This window comes from Nelusetta ayraudi, unplaced genomic scaffold, assembly GCF_046127955.1.
Source record: "Nelusetta ayraudi isolate G7.1 ecotype Tasmania unplaced genomic scaffold, CSIRO-AGI_Nayr_v1 ptg000011l, whole genome shotgun sequence".
Taxonomy (NCBI): domain Eukaryota; kingdom Metazoa; phylum Chordata; class Actinopteri; order Tetraodontiformes; family Monacanthidae; genus Nelusetta; species Nelusetta ayraudi.
The window spans coordinates 6,319,026-6,339,871 of NW_027466061.1; the positions used below are offsets into that span (position 1 = coordinate 6,319,026).

General features: G+C 47.6%; 1 protein-coding gene across 3 annotated transcripts in view; it reads right to left on the reverse strand.

The window, feature by feature from the left end:
• Positions 1–2,713: 2,713 nt before the first annotated feature.
• Positions 2,714–20,846, reverse strand: part of LOC142884566 (roundabout homolog 1-like) — a 95,377-nt gene continuing 77,244 nt past the window's right edge. For 2 of the 3 annotated variants that reach the window (XM_076020289.1, XM_076020291.1), the window contains 21 exons: positions 20,512–20,636; positions 20,245–20,416; positions 18,222–18,427; positions 18,058–18,139; positions 16,069–16,234; positions 15,812–15,978; positions 15,562–15,683; positions 14,510–14,744; positions 14,169–14,366; positions 11,704–11,730; positions 10,849–10,888; positions 10,464–10,621; positions 10,018–10,374; positions 9,838–9,945; positions 9,596–9,737; positions 8,532–8,669; positions 7,943–8,442; positions 5,925–6,065; positions 5,610–5,834; positions 5,390–5,526; positions 2,714–4,066 (listed from right to left, as the gene is read on the reverse strand). In XM_076020289.1, the coding sequence (XP_075876404.1) occupies positions 5,402–5,526; positions 5,610–5,834; positions 5,925–6,065; positions 7,943–8,442; positions 8,532–8,669; positions 9,596–9,737; positions 9,838–9,945; positions 10,018–10,374; positions 10,464–10,621; positions 10,849–10,888; positions 11,704–11,730; positions 14,169–14,366; positions 14,510–14,744; positions 15,562–15,683; positions 15,812–15,978; positions 16,069–16,234; positions 18,058–18,139; positions 18,222–18,427; positions 20,245–20,416; positions 20,512–20,636 (3,434 nt within the window). In that variant the 3' untranslated portion in view covers positions 2,714–4,066; positions 5,390–5,401. The remainder of the gene's footprint in view (positions 4,067–5,389; positions 5,527–5,609; positions 5,835–5,924; positions 6,066–7,942; positions 8,443–8,531; positions 8,670–9,595; positions 9,738–9,837; positions 9,946–10,017; positions 10,375–10,463; positions 10,622–10,848; positions 10,889–11,703; positions 11,731–14,168; positions 14,367–14,509; positions 14,745–15,561; positions 15,684–15,811; positions 15,979–16,068; positions 16,235–18,057; positions 18,140–18,221; positions 18,428–20,244; positions 20,417–20,511; positions 20,637–20,846) is intronic. The other variant, XM_076020290.1, reaches the window with a different exon arrangement.

The window sequence follows — 20,846 nt, forward strand, 5'->3', positions numbered from 1 at the left end:
GTCATGGCCGGCTCTTTGTCAACAGATTGCAGAGAAGTTGCCGGATAAACAAGGCAAAATCGAAAATGAAACTTGGCAGCAGCAGCAGCAGCACGTGCGTGTGCGCAGACACACGCACACACACACACACACACACACACAAAAAAACAAAAAACAAACTTGTGAACAATGTACTGTAGACAGCGGTACTTGAAAGTGAGAGAGAGAAAAAAATGAAAGAGGGAGGGAAAAGTGAACGAGACGTTTATTTTTATTTTTATGCTTCCATGAGACAGCATCACTCCCTGCTTAATTGGTTTGGCTTATAATGAAGCCTTCTTCTTCTTCTTCTTCTTCTTCTTCTTCTTCTTCTTCTTCTTCTTCTTCTTCTTCTTCTTCTTCTGCCGCATTATCCGGGGTCAGGTCGTGGGGACAGCAGCCTCAGCAGAGATGCCCAGACCTCCCTGGCCCCAGTCACCTCCTCCAGCGGGACCCCAAGGCGTTCCCAGGCCAGCCAGGAGACATAGTTCGTCCGGCCTGTCCTGGGTCTTTCCCGAGGCCTCCTCCCGGTGGGACATGCCCGGAACACCTGCCCAGGGAGGCATCCGGAACAGATGCCCAAGCCACCTCAGCTGGCCCCTCTTGATGCGGAGGAGCAGCGGCTCTACTCCGAGCTCCTCCCGGGTGGCCGAGCTTCTCACCCTATCCCTCAGGGTACGCCCAGCCACCCTGCGGAGGAAACTCATTTTGGCCGCTTGTATTCGCGATCTTGTTCTTTCGGTCACTACCCAAAGCTCCTGACCATAGGTGAGGGTGGGAACGTAGATCGACCGGTAAATCGAGAGCTTCGCCTTTCGGCTTAGCTCCTTCTTCACCACGACGGACCGGTACAGCGACCGCATCACTGCAGCTGCTGCACCGATCCGCCTGTCGATCTCACGCTCCATCCTCCCCTCACTCGTGAACAAGACCCCGAGATACTTGAACTCCTCCAGCTGAGGCAGGATCTCCCCACCGACCCGGAGAGGACAAACCACCTTTTTCAGTCGAGAACCATGGCCTTGGGCTTGGAGGTGCTGATTCTCCTCCCAGCCGCTTCACACTCGGCTGCAAACCGCCCCAGCGCACGTTGGAGGTCCTGGCTCGATGAAACCAATATGACCACATCATCTGCAAACAGCAGAGACGCAATCATGTGGTTCCCAAACCAGACTCCCTCCGGCCCCTGGCTGCGCCTAGAAATTCTGTCCATAAAAATGATGAACAGAACCGGTGACAAAGGGCAGCCCTGCCGGAGTCCAACACGCACTGGGTCTGACTTACTGCCGGCAATGCGAACCAGACTCCTGCTCCGATCATACAGGGACCGCATGGCCCTTAATAGAGGGCCCCGGACCCCATACTCCTGGAGCACCCCCCACAAGATGCGTCCCCACCCGGAGGTGGGAGTTGGTCAGACGGGTCGTTTAAGATGTCTGACGGAGGTCAGACAACACGACAACAAAGTCGATCATCGACCTCCGCCCCAGGGCATCCTGATGCCAAGTGCACCGGTGGACACCCCTGTGTTCAAACATGGTGTTTGTCACGGACAAACTGTGACTAGCACAGAAGTCCAGCAACAATACACCATTTGGGTTCAGATCGGGGAGGCCGTTCCTCCCAATCACGCCTCTGCAGGTGACACTGTCGCCACCCACATGTGTGTTGAAGTCCCCCAGCAGAACAACGGAGTCCCCAGTCGGAGCACCATCCAGCACCCCTCCCAAGGACTCCAAGAAGGCCGGGTACTCTGCAATGCCATTCGGGCCATAGGCTGAAATGACAGTGAGAGACCTGTCCCCAACCCGAAGGCGCAGGGACTCGACCCTCTCGTTCACTCCAACACGTGACGGCTAAGCCGTGGGGCAATAAGCATGCCCACCCCAGCCCGCCGTCGCTCACCGCGGGGCAACGCCAGAAAAATGGAGAGTCCAGCCCCTCTCGAGGAGCTGGGTTCCAGAGCCCATGCTGTGTGTGGAGGTGAGCCCGACTATATCTAGCCAGTACCTCTCAACCTCCTGCACCAGCTTGAGCTCCTTCCCCCCCAGCGAGGTGACATTCCATGTCCCTACAGCCAAAGAGGTTGATTCCGAGGCCCGGGCTGTCGAGGCCCTCCGCCTCAACTGCCGCCCGAACCACACTGCACCCGACCCCTACGGCTTCCTCTGCGGGTGGTGAGCCCACAGGAGGTAGGACCCACGTCGCTCGTTCGGGCTGGGCCCGGCCGGGCCCCGTGGGCGAAGGCCCGGCCACCAGGCGCTCGCATGCGAGCCCCAACCCCGGGCCTGGCTCCAGGGTGGGGCCCCGGTTGCACCATACCGGGCGACGTCACGGTCCTTTCATTGTTATTATTCATAGGGGTTTGTGAACTGCTCTTAGTCTGTCCCGTCCCCCACCACGATAAGGTGGCAGTTCAAGGGGGGAGTTATAATAATAATAATAATAATGGAAGCACAACCACTTCTAACAAAAAGAATATATATTATTAGCACATTTCCATAAAACTTTTTAACTTGTAAGTTTAATTCAAAACATTTTCTTAATTCAAAGGTGAATGTTCAAGAGTGAGCTATAAATTCACCCCATTTTATGGAAAGTTTCTGGTCTCTGAAAAACATTACTCTCACTCACTTCTGTGAGTAGCTGCAGTGAATCCATATGATACACAATAAATGATATGAAGATATTTTCGTTTTGAACAGCAATTTTTATTTCAGGGTTTTTTTTCAGTGAATTTAGAATGACATATTAGTTCCATCTATAACTTACAGAATAGGGCTGGAAAATATGACCAAAAAATCTATAAAACAATGTATATTTAGTTTTACTATAAATAAACATATACATATATTCTTCATACATTAGTGCCTGATATTATTTACTTCTTTTTCCTGTTTCTTCTAATGTGCTTAAAATATTTTTTAACGGTTTTTTGTTTGTACTGCTGACTTTTTAGGCAAACACACTTCAGTTGAGATGATTGCTATTCCTGATTTAAGGGTTTATCAAGTGTATTGTTTTGAATTAAGCATATTGTCCAGCCTTACTCTTCAAGTTATGTCCAAAGTCAAGGGAAACACAGGAGTAAATGAAGAGGACTCAATGTAGAAAAACAGTAAATGGAACCAGTCCATAACCATGTTCTTGGGTTGTCCCAAAGCTCGGACAAAAAGCCAGTCAAGATGTCCGGTAAAAACATTGTACATGTGAATCTGCATGCAAGTCTCTTAGTACAACAACAGATAGTCAGAATGGAATCTGGATGAAAGCGCAAATATATGCAACGGAATTCACAACCACGTTTAACAATCATCTTCTCAGCCGGTAGAGAGCTGCTGAAACCATTAACGAGACAGATATTCCCCCCATCATCATCATCATCATCATCATCATCATCATCATCATTGTAATCATAATAATGACTTCAAATAAAATTAGGTGATTGTGCTTTCGTAACCAAGGTAGGACAAATAATACAAAGACAAAAGATGTACATCACTTATAAAACATTAACACTGTCATTATAAAATCTGAAGCACTTCTATGGCAGTAAACAGTTTTCCGAGGATTTACAAGGTGGCTGGCGATGCTGAGCGACAGTTACAGTGAAAAATAAGAACAATGACGTCTGACGGGCAAAGCTGGTGCGTGGCCGGGTCGCGCCTCGCAGCGTCGCAGTCCCGTCGGCGCCGTGTGCATTCGTCTTCCTCTCCCGAGCAGCCGGCAGCGCTTTGGGCTTCTGGAAGCTGCTCCCCCCACTTAGCAAAAACAGTGAACAGTGCATGGAACTAAAGCACCAGACTGAAATGGAGAGCTTTTTCCCATTTTTTTCCTTTTCTTTTCTTTTCTTTTCTTTTCTTTTTGCTCAAACATCTAATGAGAAACTTGAAGTAGAAAACAATAGCATGAACTGTGCGGTCTTTTTTTGTTTGTTTTAACCCCCTCCCCCACCCACCCTCCATGTGGTTAAGGTCATAGTCTTTTGTCTGAAGCAGCAGCGGGAGCTTCCATCGTGTGCTTGCGTCTCTTCTCAGCTCTCCGGGAACTGCAGGGAAACAAGATCGCATCACATTTCTCCACTTGAACCCAAACGCCCTTCAATCATCACTGCTGAACTGCGTTGCAGTGCATTGTGAAATTTAAAAAGTTCTAGGGGTATTCTATCAACCAAATTGGAGGCAAATTACAGCCCATAATTTATCTGTCCGTTATGTAATGTGCCTGAAATTAATTTAAATGAATTATGAGCCTGATTGTGAGCCCGATTTGCCCTCCTGAACACTGAGGGACTTTGGCCCTAATCGGTCTAAATGTGTGTGTGGTGTGTGAAGCAATTGTGTTGCTGCTCCCGACTGAGGCGTAGCCTGATCGTGCGTTATGCGGATAAGATGTTTTGTGGTCTCGGACCCCAGGAAGACAAGCTGTCACTTTGTGCACTGTCTAACAGGGATCCGTGTTAACGAACAATGAAACAAAGCCCCGTGTTAGGCTAATGTTGAGTTATTTCATGGTCTAGGCCTTCAATGGTGTGACACCATCTTCTTTGTCAGGATTTCACCCTGATTCTTGTCCTCATTTGATTTTCAGTGCAAGATACAAGCCAAGACAGCCACCAGGTGATGGTGAGTTCTACTGTAGTCAATGCTGATCACATTAGGTGTCGTTTTAGATCGCATTACTGTGATAAAGGTATTTATTTATTTTTTTGATCAGCGGTAATGAGCAGATGTTTTATGGGAACGCTTTTGTTAAATTAACCCTGACGCTGACCTGTGCGTCTTCCTGGATGTTTCCATCACAATAGTTCCTCATGGTCCGTGCTTGCTAACCTGCAAATTGCTCATTTCTTGAATACTTCATTCTATATCTGTTTAAAGCAACAATTAACATCATCATTATCATCAGACAGTTTGTATGAATTTCTCCATGAATTGTACATGGTGCAGAGCAGCATCAATCCAACCTTTCACAAACAACACTAGAGCTCTCAGAGGCTCTGGGTCTCACTGGAACTCCTTGGGTCACGAGAACGTAAGTTTGTAAAATACACCACTTGCTGTACCATAAGTTACTGTGGGCTTTTGGTCGTGGTTCTTTACATGAGTATGGTTTGTCTTGATGCATTATTTATCTGGTAAGCAGGACAGTTGAAGGCGGGATTTGAACCGCCAACCCTTCGCCAACCAACCATACTGGTACCACAACTACTAGTACTGCTACAAATGGTGCTACTTCGACAAGTACTGCTACTATTACTACTACTGCTTCTTCTCCTACTGCTACTACTTCTCTTTTCATACAGTGTAATGCTAAACAGCAGAATGCAATACTACCATCGCCGCTGGTGCCAACTCGGTAGAAAACGTACCTCTTCCGCTCGTCATTTCTGTTTGGTCCTTGAGTCTCCACACGGCATCAGGCCCGATGAACCCGCGCCATCGGCCTCCCTTTGAGGGTGGCCCGATGGGAAGGACGGGCGACTATACAGGAAGACGTCCCCAAATTCTGGCAGGAAGACAGGAAAATCATTGCACTCAAGCAGTCGGTCTCGACAAATCAACTGAGACAAAACTCCCTCCGCTGGCTACCTGAGTGCTGTCGGCTTCTGCTGCTCCCTTTCGCTCCTTGTGGATTCTTGTGCTTGTCCTGGCTCTCCCTCTGCTCACTCTCGGCCTCTTTGACCCTCTGCATCCCCGTGCTGCCCCGTCGACCCCGCGCCTCCCCAGAGCCCATCCGCGGCAGCGTGGCTCCCCTCACTTTGTAGTCGTCGAGCGGCGGCGCCTGGCCAGAGAAACTCAGGGGCGTGCACGAGTCTGCGGAGGCAGCGCATGACGGGGCATCAGTGCAAGAGGGAGGGGAAACGCGAGAGAGTCCGTACTTGTCATTCACGCGGTGGACTTTACCGTCATTGAACGCATCTCTGGGTTGGTAGTCCAGTTCGCCGTACTGGTTCTGTTTGTGCCTCCTGGGCCGTTTGTGCGTCAGTGCGGGACTCATGTTGCTGTCCGTGGACATCGGGCTGCTGGGCCGCGGCAGCCTTCGCCCTGGAACCGTCACAATTAGCACCACATCAGGAAAATGTTCTGCAAAACCATGCTGGGTTTGAACTGACAGCGAGGACCAGGATCATCTTAAAGCATCTGCATTAGTATCATGATTTATATCATTAGCAGTAATGGGGGGGTCATTTGGTTTAATTATTTTGTATCATATATGATATGATTTTAAATGCAAAGATTAAACAAGACAAAATTATGCAATTAAACAAACTAACTCCCTCTGGCTTCGCCCAGCGTCCCCACTGAGTGCTTAAAATGACAGAGAAGTAATTAAAAAAAAGAGGTTCAGTGTTATATTATTGCAAAATACACCAGAGAGCTGTGACTTAAAAAAAAAAAAGGGGGGATGAAGAAGGAGGAATATTAAGCAGTTTCCATAAGGTTTGATGTTGCAACTGAAGGTCATCATTTTTGAGGTGGAAATAAAATGATAGATTGCATTCGTGCACAATTGTATTTCTACAGCATCTAATTCACTGCGGCCAGATTTGTATGTATATTTTATTGACCTTTAAGATTCAGTTACATTAGAATCTCTATGATGAAGAACCATTGTGTGAAAGAATGACTTGGCAGTGTGTCTTACACATATTTCTCTCAACCTATAAAAACTGGAAAATGTTTCCACCATGCAGTTCGACCACTGCCTTAGTTTAGATTGGCTCAGTTGTCACAATCTCCTCATTAGCTTTGCACACCTGCCACCTGTTAAACTCAACTAGCTGCACTTTAAAAGTCTGGAGTCAGTTCAGGCTGGACTTTTGTCACCATATTCACACAACAAAAAAAAATGTTTAGATGTTTCGACAGAACATCCCTGTGGCTGGAACCACAGAGTCTGATTGCACGAGGTGTTGATGAACCTTACACAGATATCAGTTGAGTCTGTGGTGCAGTTAACTGCAGTTAACTGCAACTAGCAGCAACGTTGCTGCTAGTTGAAAAGAAAAAGTGATTCCTTCACGTGGAGAACAAGGGTGAGTTGTTCACCATTGCCCATAGAAACAAAACAGCAATGGCTTTGTGTAAATTGGGTTATTTTGTGACCTAAAACTGAAGGGAGTGTCTTGCATGTGGCTTATTTGAATCTGTGTCATGTTATTTTGCTTAACCCCCGTCCCCACCTACTCCACCCAAAGAAACTGTATGGTCACATGTTCAGCTTGAACAAATGACATCATTCCCTTTTACCTATTTTTACCTTTAAAAAAGTGAAGACAACAGGGTTTTTCTTGATTATGCAGGTCTGCAGCATTACACTCGTCTCTGCAGCTTTGTAATTTTGTTTTTTTTGAACCCTCGACATTATCGTATTATTTCCAAAAAACCTAAATTGCCTTAGTGCAAACCACAATTCATGTTTTGCAGCAGGCAACATTTGTTTTTATTTGCATGTCTGCCAAAGACCCTTGCTCATTTATCTTCATTCAGCATTTGACTATCCAACTGCGATTTTTGGCTAGCTATAGTGCTAGCGCCTGTTGGTATTGTTGTGTGTGTGTGTGTGTGTGTGTGTGTGTGTGTGTGTGTGTGTGTGTGTGCGTATGTTTTTAATTCCTGCCTCGCCTGCTTTTCCCTTTTAACTGCCCATTTCTGTGCCATGTTCCAATCAGTGCCACAGGGTAAAATGTTGCAATTCCACGAGGTGACTCGATCGGCTGGAGTCGAAACACAGTGATGTCATCGACCAGCGAGGCCTCCATGATACATTTCAAGCCGCTCCCATCCTTGACTGAACACCAACCCCCCCAAAAAACCGAGCGCCCCCTCCACCCAGTGCTCCTGCATATCAAGCCCCGCCCCCCAGAGCCAACAGCTCTGATTTAACTAATCTGTATCAGTGCAGTGAAATTCCTCCTAACCTGATTCCTCGGGGTGTCTGCACATACGCAGGCCCATGATGTCCCGCGACGAGGCCACCGCCTGGTTGAAGTCGCCGTCTGTAAAGAATGACCCTTCCGAGGTGCTGACAACACTGGACCTGCCTGACGAGATGTTGTCCTCGGACGCTGAGCCCCAGCTGTTCACCATGGACCCTGCCACTGACCTGTCCAGATCCCCCGTGCTGGAGGCGGCCGAGGTCTGCTCCAGGCCATGCAGGAGCAGCTTGTGTTGCGAGGGGTGCAGCTGGGCCTTGCGCTTGTTCCCGCTCTGCTGTCGGCCGTAGCGATTTCCCGCGAGCTGCGCGTCCATTTCCCCATCCTCCTCCTCCTCCCCCTCCTCATCCACCCTCAACTCCTCCTCCTCGTCTACTTCCTCTTCATCCTCATCTTCTTCCTCCTCATCGTGCTGTATGGAGCTGTAGGTGTGCGTTGGGGAAAGCGGGCTCAGGTTGCTGGTGGTGTGTTGGCTGAAAGATACACTAAAAGAAAAATAATAATGTTGCAGTCTGGCTGCAGGAAGGCACAGAAAAAAGAAAAGTCCTGTGCTAGTGAGGTTTAATGTGGTTACCTGAGCTGCTCAGTTTCGTCCTGCAGGCCGTTGCTCAGCTCACCCTGCGGTGGTGTGAAGGGTGGGTGTGTTGGGGATGAGACTGCGCCTCTGACTGGTGGAGCAGGGCAGCTCTCTATTCTCTGCTCTGGGCGAAAACTGCAGAGAGAGAAGAGAAGATTCAAATGATCCAATTATATTTGTCACTGCTAGCAGCCCAGTATTGGGCTTCTAGTTGGTTCTTGCTGCACTATGCACTGCTGGTCTTAACTGATCGTGATGGGATTATCGGCCCTTTTTAAGGGAACCGAATCTCATGGCTCCATTCATTTCTGAGAGGCAAGAATCAAAATAATGGCTCATTGTTTTGGTTCTATTGTTTTATTGTTTTGTTTTTATTTACCCCAACTCAGTTTACTTTGTTCAAGAGTTGTTCAAAAGACTCAGAACACTGGTGAACATCACATCATTAACTGAACACTTGCCTAAACCAGTCTCCAGGAAGGTGTAAATATTATTATTATCATCATCATCATCATCATCATCATCATCATCATCCCCTTGAAAAGCCTTTCATTTTTTTTGTTACATCTCACTGTTAGCCGCCGTCCATTTGTGATAAAACCACCACGACTGCAGCGTCCTCACTAATCTCTTTAGCAGCAGCTAAGCTCGCCGTCGCTTCCTCCATTTCTTCTCTGCCTCCCTTATTGTGACTTTCCGAGGGCAGCTAGCAGCTGTCGCTTGTTTTGTCACAGCAAAAAAAAAAAAAAAGAAAGAAAGGAAGAAAAAAAGGCAGCTGCTCATGGAATCCAGTCTAGTTTTCAGACTGGCTGACTGACTGAAAATGCTTTCTGAGGCTCCCGTGCAAGGTTAATTAGTCGCACGGCAGATTAGAACCTAGCATAAGCCTGCAGTTTTGATTACGGAGATCCAGTGACACAGGAGGAGAGTTGACAGGGTCCGATGTTTGGTGGGAAATGAGCAAAAGTTCAGTTCTTTTTAGCCTCACCCTGGAACGCAGCCACTGCTGAAATCGCTGCACATCCCTGCACCCCCGTCAGAAACCCCCACATCCCCCTCACCTTTTATCCAAAGGCACGCTGTATTCATCACAGTCTCTGGCATTGGCATGAGGAGGAGGAGGAGACTGGCGTTCTCCCCAGGTTACCGTGGTATGTTTTGGGATCTTTGGGGCCCGAGTTGGCTTCCTTTGATTTTGGCTGCCTGAGAAAAGAGAAGGTCGGGAGGGAAACATCAAGGTAATGGTGGATGTATGGCTCACATGTTTAGAATGCACGGCTGCTGCTGCTGCTGCCGGCCTCACCTGAGGTGCTGTTGCTGCCTCTGTCTGAGCTGTTGTGCGAGCCTCCCGTGCCGTGGTTGTAGGGGAGAGTTTTGGGATGGAGCGCGCCTTCGCTCCCCTGCAGATGATCTGCCAAGGCAAAGTTTTTCATCAGCGCGCTTCTTTACAATTCAGGCAGTGCCAAATAACTGCAACCTTCACCTTTATTGAGCCCGTTTTGCTCCATGATGTTGTACTGCATCAGCGCTGCCATCTCCTTCGGGATGGGGGGCAAGTTGGGAGGCTGGTTCCAACACGGCAGGTCCAGAGGTTCGGCCGCGGCAGCACCGCCACCACCTGCCTTGTTCTTGATGTTGGCCTGGATGAGCTGCGTGGTGGCGTAAGGGATGGGCTCATAGGTGGCCGAGTCGCCGCTGGGGCTGGCGTAGCACAGGCCGGAGCCAGGGAACATCTTCATCTCGTTGAGCTTGTTGGAGAGGTTGACGTCGCTGTAGATGGCAGCCTCGGAGCCCTGCTGCTTGTTCTCGCCGTGGCTGCCGTAGTTGGCGATGCAGTCGGCTGTGATGGATGGCGGGAAAAGACGCGCAGCGTCAGCGCCAGCGCGCAGCGTTCTCAGGGACGCCTCGCCGACTCATTACTGCACTCACCTGGGCGGCTGTACGTTGTCATGTTGCTGTCACTGGTGCCGTTGCCATTGTTGCAGCAGCTGCTGATGCCACAGTCCTTGTGATTGGCACACGCGTTTGGCCAGTTGTCTGGCAGCCACAGCTGGTTGTGAGGCTCACCCACACTGAGGAGGCCGGGTCTGCATCGAGGAAGGACACGCGGCTGTCAATCACACCTGCTCCAACTCACCTCCACAATCCCCTCTTTCTTCTCTGGGAGAAGGAGCACGAGGACGCTGAGACGGCTCAGCTTTTGAGGTGGCAACACACCTCCCCCTAGTGTCTGATCGAGGCAAGTGCATATCTACTGTCGGCCTTTCTTTCTTTTTTTCCCGATAACAGAGGAGAAATAAAAAATATCGCTCACCTGCCAGCGCTACATCCAGAGTCTCCCCTTTGATACGCGACTGCAGAGAGACAGAGAAAAACATTAAACCTTGATGAGCTGTCAGAAAGAGGAAGTGCCAAAGGCACAGAGTGACGCCATGAAACAGCTCTTAAGTCAAGTCTAGACTCTCTTCAATACCCGTTTCAATCGACGGGGCACAAAGTCTGGCTCGGCGGGGTTTTAATGTGCACGGAGGCAGCACAAATAATTGCCTGTGCCTTTTACCCGTCGCAGCGTAACTTGTTTCAGACACTTTCTCTTCCACCATCAAACAAAGAGGGGGTTGGTGGAGGGAGGGTTGGTTACGCAGACTGTGCGCCATATTTCTTTTCTATTTCTTCCACTGTGATCAAACCTGGGAGCAGATGCTTTGCGAATCTATTGGCATGATTATGCAAAAACAAATGCTTTCCTTTTAATAGCCAGTGTGATCTCGTATTTAGTGACTCACACACCTACCTACACAATAATGTATATGTAAATATAAGTACAATTAACACACTGTATTCCCACTCTTTTGTATTTTGATTAATTAGAAGTCTTTTGATTTTTTTTTCCCATTCTTCAAAGCCTGTGCAAGAGACATTGCACCCCCCCCCCCTTTTGTTTCCATACCATCTTTTTTAGCTGTGTATCTCCACCTTTCCATTTCCCCTTGAACCAAAAACAACAACAACCCCGAATCCAACACATGACATCTCAAAGAAGCATCAAAGGATGTGATCTGATTTCCGTCGCGGTCGGAGGCGAACAAAATATCAAACTCTTTAATAATTCACTTGCCAAATACATAAAATATCACAGAGGCAGGCAGATGGAAAATGGTGTACATACCTGTCGGCGTGAAAGTGAATGACGGGACTGTAAGAACGAGGAAACAGGCAGGAAGAGATCATCAAATTTGGTTCACATACTCGCTTTTTATTAAGTTCCCATAATATAGTTGCATTGTTGTTTTACAATCCCTGTTCGACTTATACACAAAAATATTAAGAACTAAATGCTAAAAATTCTTGCTCGGCCTCCAGAAAAAGACCTATATAGCATTCTGTTTACGGCCTGCCACACAATTGGAAACAAAGCAAGGCATGTTGGAGGCTAGAGACAAAAGCAACCTTTGTGACATCACAAAAGAGGAGTTGAGGATGAAGATGATTTCTGGTGAGTTCATTGGACAAAACGGTGACAGAGGTTAGTAAAGTCTACCCTGCATAGTATTGGGTATTCAAATGAATATTAGTAACTGAACACTGTTGCTTTGTTCTGATCTTCTGCGTGTGGGGAAAAAAAAACTTATGTGTACAAACATTAAAACCCACGTCTTCCTTTTTTCCCTTCCCGCTGACAGCTCTGACACGAGTGCCCGGCTGAGGGTTAATGGGGGTGACTGGCAGTCAGAGCGGGAGGTTCGGAAAAATCACAGCTGTATTGTAGCAGCAAGACATGGTAATGGCAGGTTGACAGGTTTGTGGCTGTGAGCCGAGAGGAGAAAATGACACTCGACAAATGAGCGGCAGAAAGGTCAGCCTTTGACTGTGTGCGTCTTCTTACAGTGTTTGTGTCGAGGCAAGATTATTCCACAGTATTTTTCACCCTTTTGATGTGGCGCGCTTGTCACCCTTGTTGAAAATCTCTTTTGAATGTCCCCGAGATGAAGAAGACTGAAAGTCAAAGGGAAATTTTGTTGCCGCTTCAAACTTGCAGCTCGGAAGGCAGAATTGCGATTCTCATTTCAGCCTCATTTTAGTTCCTGTTCTGCCTGATCTGTTTTCTCCAAAGACACAAGATATTTTGCAGCAGCAGTCTTACAGAGGCGTGATTCAGAGGAGGTAGCTGGGCATTCAAGGCCAATGGGTGCCAAACCTGCGAGGCAATACCAAATAATTACTATAGCTGGCCCGCTGGTATTATACAGCACATGTACTGCTAATACTACAAATCCCAGAATGCTCTGCTGGTATTTTGATGCATAAATCAGGAGAGGCCCAATCAATACCCTCTCCTCTGTTGTCAGTATTCTGTGGAAAAAGGTTACTGTCGGAATTTAAATCAGAAGGCTGCAAATAAAAAGAGGCATACGATTTTTATTCACATTTCTTCTTCAATAGTTTTTTTTGTTTTTAATTCAATTTAGTGTGTGTGCAATATGAAGTAATTTATTATATAGTATTAAGCTTTGCTTGTTCAATATTCAGTGGTGAAGCAAAACTTGTTTGGGTCCATAAAAAGATTCACTTTTAAATCTGAAGGAAGATTTTTTTGAATAATGTTGCCCCGTGATTTTGTCCAAGTTTTAAATTTTGTCCCACTGTGTATCTGAGTTTGGATTGGAAGGGATCTGGAGAGGCAGTCATTTTGAAGGAGGAGCTTGTTTGGAGTGCTCTGGAGAGTGATGGGTCTGAGGCCTGAAATCGAAGGTGCGATGTTCAGTGTCGCTAGCGGTCATGCGCCAGAGGTCAGATGCGGGAGAAACTGCAGAGGGAGTCAGACCGAGCGATGCAGGGTTTCCCCAGAGGTGGTGATTGGTGCAGACCTCAGTGGAGGTGAGGAAGTGACAGGCAGGTCTGGTATCAGCAACAATGAAGGTGGTATAGTTTCAAACAGGGTGAAATGACTGCAGTGAATAATATAACTCCAGAAGAGGCAGGAACATGTATTCTGAGGTCCAATCTGATTTTGTAATCTGAAGATCAGAGAAAGATTATGTGTTGTTTCTTTCCACTGTAGCTTGTCATGAAAGTTTTTGCATAAGGATGCCTTACTAGCAGCAACGCCTGATGGTGCCAAGTTGTGCCTTAGAGGGAGTAGCCATTTCATTTTGAATGTTTCGAAGGTTTTAAGTGCAAATGGTTGAGGCTTCATAAATTTGAAAATGACAAGTCAGGCTAGTGCAATAAAATGCCTTCATTGTTATTTGTCCGATCTATTTTGCTTTTCTTCATTTTATTTTCATAACCAGCCTTTTAGTTAAGTATCATTAAGATGTTAATGAAGCTCCTGACTTGATCAGCCTGAGATCGACCCACAGGTTTGAAACGAGTTCTGGGGTGAGACTGAGGTGGATACAGCGTGTTCTTTGATTTCTCTGCTCATGATCAAAGAGAGACACTCAAACTGGAAACTTCAAGAAGTAATGGAGAACATGATGAGATCAGTTCTAAGGAGTCCAACTTGAGATTCTGACAAATATTGTAATAGACCTGATGTTTGTTTTTTTTTGTTTTTAGTTTAGTTTAGTTTTTCTTCACACTTCCTGAACATGAACAATGCACACCTCTACCTAACAGAGAAACACGCACCTTTGCGGATGCCGGTGTAGGTGCTGCTGTGGTTGCTCCTCTTCTTGCGGTGCCGGTAAAGCCACACGCTGAATATCATGAGCACCAACCAGCAGGGGGCGCCAATGCCGGCGATAAACGCCGGCTGCCTCACCACATCCGAGATACGGGAGAAGGTGTCTCTGTCCTCACTGATATCCATCATCTGGCCTGCAGAGTCTCACAGAGAGAGCAGTAAGGGCGAGTTATTGGAAGATGCATTCGCTTCAAGTCGAATGCAGTTGGAGGGCGTAAGATTTCAGTTTGCCGCAAACATCTGGGGGACGCACGCAACGAGGATTCATCGTTTGAGGCGGACTTACCTTCCTCCAGCGTCCGCGCCACCATCACCTCGCTGTCGCTTCCCTGGAACTCGTCAAAGAAGGGGCGCACTTTGAACTCATACACGCAGGCTCTCCGCAGCTGACCGATCACCACCCCCTCCTCCCGCAGGGCGCGCACGTCCCTGACGCTCCACTGTCCCTCAGGCTGGCCGTGGTCGGCCGAGGGCCGGTACAGCACCTTGAAGCCCTGCACGTACGGCGACTGCTGCTCCACCTGGCAGAGGCAGAGGGCGGAGGGATGCGGCGTAAATGTCAGGTCAAATGACCGAGATGAAAACAGACAATCTGGTATTAAATCAGGGTCTGAGCTTCACCGTCCGCCTTTGCACGCAACTCCCAGCTGTATATGGCGGTTGGAGGATAATCGTGTGTGAGTGTGTGCATGTGTGCGTGTGTGAACATCCTGCTGATATATTGGGATAAACTCGTTCATTCCCTTGGCCTTCAGTCTGATGCGCATTAATATCTCCTCATATCTGCCAAACCTCACCGTAAACCACAATATGAGGTTATTAATAGTTTCCCCTCAGCAGACTTCTGGTAAAAATCAAGCCACTTTCCATTCATAGCGCATAATTACGAGAGAGAATACCTCGAGAGGTTCCTGCAGAGCAAAGTGGAAAGCAGCGTACCACATATTCACTCCTCTAATGCAGCTGATTTATTATCTGCTAGTTTTAATAATGTTTTAGAGAGAAATTCAAATGGAATTTCAGCGTGACATAAGTCTTTGTGTAATGCCCAGCTTTAACGGGAGCCACTTCTATCTGAGGTGTTTTTCCCTTTTTGGAAGAATTTAGATTTCTTGGAGCACTCCTCAAGCAACGATTGCTCGTTCATCACTGAACTAACACCTCTTCCTGTTTCTTTTAAGAGAAAGGGCAATTTTAAAGAGGGCAGACTTACACAACCGATTAATATCCACTCTGGGTTTACAGGCAAGAGTGTACACTTCTCTTTCAAAAAGTTTCCACGTTTATATAAATATATGGGGAAGTTAATAACAGTGTGGACCACCGCGGTGCCCTTACCGTCCACTGCACCCTGACGGCAGAAGATGAAATGACGGTTGGTGTGTGAAGGCGGATGACCACATTTCCCAGCTCCCTCTGAATGTGCCGGTGATCCACCCCCGGCATGGTGGAGACGCTGTCTGCAGTTGCAAAATGAATAGAGAGTAAATAAAGCGGTGACACTGACCCGACGCTTTCAAAAATAAAACAAAGATGCCGCTCTGCTCTTCCAGTTCCACTCAATAAGAAGTAGAGCAGCAGCACTGACCCTGCGTCCTCACTGAGTCGGAGATTGGACTGGGGTCGCTGAGGCCGTAGGCATTCACCGCTCTGACCATAAACAAGTAGACAGTAGCCGGCTTCAGGTTCTTCACCACAAAGCTCTGGTTCTTTATGTGCTCAGCCAGGGTCACCCATCTGCTGCCCAGTGTGTAACTACAGAGACAGAAAAAGGAGAAAGACTCAAAGCTAGTCCCTTCAAATGACGGCTGGTGTTTCCTGAGATTCAGGATATTTGTTTCCAACCTGAATGCCTCAATAAGGTACGATGCTGGCTCTGCGCTGGGACTGGGTTTTGATTTCCATGCCAACGTGATGGAGGTACGGCTGATGTCGGTCACCTCAGGTTTGGACGGAGCGGCTGGAAGCAGGTTGGGGTCTACCGGTTGGCTGGACTGAACAACTCCGAATTCTGGGGGAGAAGAAGGAAACGGGCATTAAAGAAGTTGTTTTCTCTTAACTTGCAGTGGAGCTGGGTAGCTCAGATCTCTCCTCTGATAGAAAATATTTCAAGTCCATCCTATGTTTTACTGGATTCCATACCAAATCACAGAATTATGTTATTGATGAAGAAAGATGAGTTGTGAGAGAGGTTTTGCTGTGACAAAGGCCAGGGGGAAAAGCCACAGCCACAGAAGGCTTTTCTCAATCGGAACATGTTTTCATTTTACTCTTGGCTGACTTTGGCAACACCACTGTACAGCCAGACATGGGGTGGTGAAGTGTGACAAATGTCGGCGCTCACACCAGCAGGAAGACTCCAGCTAAATTAATGGGAAAAAGTCTGATTTGACCTCCCTACCGACATGGCTGTACTTATGGCGGCACACTTGCACGCAGCAGCTGCTTGGCTCTCCAGCGATTGGTGCTTTTTAATTAGTGTGCTGCTAGTTTACTTCTCACCGAGTGACACTCACGCCTGGGCATATTTTTAAACACAGTCGACAAGAACTTGTCACCATGAGTTCAAATTCTGAAAGCTGCATTTTCCCACAGCTCCCCAGAGAGCACAACCAAAATCGCCGAGGCACGAGCTAGCTTCCGCCACAATCCACGACTTATTCCCACCAAACTGGCCGAGGCTGCTGAGCTAGTGGGCCACGTAAGCACATGGAGTTCACAGTACGGCAGAATCCAGATAGGGAGGACTTTGTTTAGCAGTGAGGAAAAACCTTTCCCCTAAAGCACACTATTGCTTTCTTTTCAGATGACATGCACAAGTGGCAAGTGCAGCAAGGTGCATCAGGGATGGAAAACCTACAGGTAGGAGATACAGAAATGTTCTTGTCTGTGGGTCCTTTTTGACAAACAAGCCAAAGTCAGATGAATAGCACAGGAATCCCACAAGGCTGGATGCTGAGCCCCTTCCTTTACTCCCTGTGTACACGGGATTCTACACAGCCACAACAGACCAACGCTATCATCAAATGTACACGTGACTTTACAACAGTGAAGTCTATCAACTAGCCCAACGAGTCTGTCCAATGGGAGGAAGTGCAAGGGCTGAGTGTGGTGAAAAGGCAGCAACCTTACAGTAAAGGTACAAAAAAAAAATGAAAAGAACACAAAACTGACGATGAAAAAGAAGGATGTAGATACGCCACCATACATGAATGGCAATGCAGTGGATAGGGTGGCAAGCTTTAAGTTCCCTGGGACCTTCAGCACATGGGACCTCATTTGGACATTTAATACCAGCGTGGCGATAGAAAGCTACTTTTCAACAACACTCAGTTGAGCGTCTCACGGCATCCTGGTGATGTACAAGAGCATCTCTGCAGCGGACACGGAGGCTCTGCAGAGATTTCTAAAAACTGCAGAGCGCCTCACCGCATCACTCTTCACTACCCTGAACAACATCTTCACATCTCCCAGTCTGCAAATGTCATGTTACGCCCTCAAAGTCTCTTCCCATCCTGCCAATCAACTTCTCCAACTGCTGCCCTCCGGCAAACACACAGATCCATTAAAACAAGCACCACACGATTCCTGAATGCCTTTTTGTTTCACCCCAGAGCCATAACCATAGAGAACAATGAACTAAAAAAAAACACCCAGCAGGAGACGCTGTGCAATACATTTATTATTTTACTTGAAGCGAAATGCTTTTCTTAAGTGCAACGTTGGCACTAAATTGTGAGGAGAAATTAATATATGCTGGAAAGTGTGAATGTGTGACGGTGTCTATCTATAACGCATGAGGTCGAAGGCCAACGATAAAATCGTTTTTCAAACCTTCCACTTTCAAGTATGCAGTCCAAGAGGCCTCTCCATTTGGACTAGAGGCAGCACAAGTGTAGAGGCCTGTGTCCACGTGCTGAGGGAAAGAACGGAAGATGTTAGAATACAGGCCTTGACTCACAGAATAGTTTCCTCTCATTCAAAAATGCGTCAGTGACCTTGGCGTAACGGATCTCCAGGGCGCCGCTGTCTGTGATGGACATGCGAGAGTCCACCGGAGGCAACGCCACGCCATCCTTCTTCCAGTGGATTGTGGGACGTGGAGATCCAGTGGTATGGCAGTCCATGACCACTGTGCTGTCCAAAGGCACAGTCTGGTTGGATGGACCCTGTCTGATCACAGGAGGGGGATGGTCCAACCCGGCTAAAATGACACAAAGATCACCTCAAAATTGGTTTGCATGTAGAATATGCTAAATGCTAAATTAGGATGAATTTATAGGCCACATGTCAAAATATGTCAGCTTTATCAGTGTTTTTTGACAATGCTGTGCCTCTCTGGCCTGTTAGTGAACGCCCCCCCAGTATACTATTGTCATTGTCCCTCATACAAACATGCGAAAAGTCCAACACTGCATTAGTTTTAGGAGTAGGAAGATCCAAAACATGGCGGAATATGCCAGTGAGTCGAGATCTGCAGAGATAACACAGTCATTTCATCCATGTTAACTCTTTATTTCAACACAGCTTTATAAATGCACTTTACTGTTGAAAGGAAAACTGTTCTGTAAATGACAGGTGGTATTAAAAGTTTAAAAAGATGAAAGTACAGAAAATCAACCAGAAAAACAGGCAAATGTGAAAAAAAAATGAAGATAAGATGTGAAAGATTCAGAGAGGCGAATTGGTTAAGAGTGAACAATGGGTTTATGTGGCGGTGCAGAAAGCAGAGGAAAAAGAAATCACCTTTTCCCCTCCAGCGGAGGGCAACTAATCGTTCGCTCGGTTCTGCTGGAGCAAACTCCAATCACGACGGCGAAGCCCGACTAATAACAATCCCACTTAGATAACACAGCTCCTCTCTCTCTCTCTCTCGCTCACTCTCTGTCTAACTTCGCACTTTTTCAAACCTGTCGGATGGTGGTGGGGGAGGGTCTGTAGATTAATAAAAAAAAAAACTCCAAAAAAGAGAGAGAGAGAGAGAGAGAGAGAGAGGGGGGGATGATGGAAACGCGCCTTGAAAAGTGCCGGAGGTGATGCGGACCAGTTATTTCCATACAAATGCGCCACTCCAAATGGGGATGAGAGGAGAGTGGTGGGATGGAGAGAGTCTGGGGGAAGGGCGGGGTGAGCAGCCAGAGAGGTGCCGCCGAGACCACCGGTGGTGGTGGTGGTGGTGGTGGTGGGGGTGCAGGGGGATTCAAGAAAAAAAAAAATCCACAACCCCCATATATTTTCATTACCTGTGGCAGATTGAGTGGACGCCCTAATGTGTAAATGCAGTAATTGTTTCTTCCCCAGGCGATTGTTTTTATTTGACATACATGGTAAAAAATAAAAAAAATGAATAAAAAAAAAAAAGTTGCCACACATGCATGTGTGCACGTATGTGCAGGTAATTTAATTGCGAGCTCCACCACTCTGCTGGTGGTGTTTAATCACCACTACGCGCCTCCCAGCACATTTAAATTGCTTTCAAGAAAAAAAAACATTACATTTTCAAGCCTTAAATCAGGAATGATTCAAGAACGTGTGTCAACATTTCAACCCTGTTTTTTTTTTTCTTTGTCAAACCACACAAATAATAAAGTGTCTTATTAAAGCCTTTTATGAGCGTGGATATTACTTGTTTTCCCTCCTCCTCCTCCTCGTCCTCTTCATTAAGATTATTTGATGTTAAATGAGATAAGGCTCTTTACAGACCGTCGCCATGGAAACAGAGCATTTTTTGAGCTTGCCGTGCGTGTGTGAGTGTGTGTGTGTGTGTGTGTGTGTGTGTGTGTGTGTGTGTGAACAACACCTACTGCAACCCCTCCCCAGCTGAAATGCCTCCCATGGCAGTTACTGTAACTACCACACCTGCAAAGGACACTGGCGAGCCCCGGCCTCCAGCCGAGGTCGGCTGCTCGTCTAATGCACGAGCTACACAAAGGAGAACCGCTGCTGCTGCACCGAGGGGAAAAAATGGCCTTTCCAGAGCAAAAACAGACTCTGCACTGCAACGCTGCTCCCGTCACTTACAGTCTGTGACCTCCAGCAGGGCCTTGGTAATGAAGCTGCCGGCGATGTTGAGAGCCTGGCAGCTGTACAGGCCGCCGTCCGAGTGCTGAACGTTGGTAATGGTCAAACTGCCCGTCTGGGACACGGAGAGACGGCTGGCGGGCTGCGGAGGTTGGGAAGAGAAGAGGAGACTCTGGGGGAGGGGGGGGAGAGGAAGAATCGCACACTTTAATAACGTTCTCCCCGTGTGATTCAGCGCGACGGCCGGCGGAGGAGCGTCCGCCTCACCTCACTGCCCTCTTTCTGCCAGAAGATGGCAGGCTGCGGGTTGCCAGTGGCCTCGCACTGGAAGACGGCCATCCTGCCCGCCGCCACCACCTGGTTCCTGGGCCGGATGGCGAAAGCTGGGGGAACTGCAGAGGGAAAGGCAAAAAAAATCTATAGTTATATCTCTAATTACACAGCAGCATCACACATTTCACCGCAACTCCACCCAGACAGCATGAATTCTTTCTGGAGACTTTGCTATTACCTTTTTGTTTCAGCAAGAGGACAAAACTCGCATTACATACAGTATGGATGGATAGAATAACAGCGCCAGACAGGAAAATGACAGTGGGCTC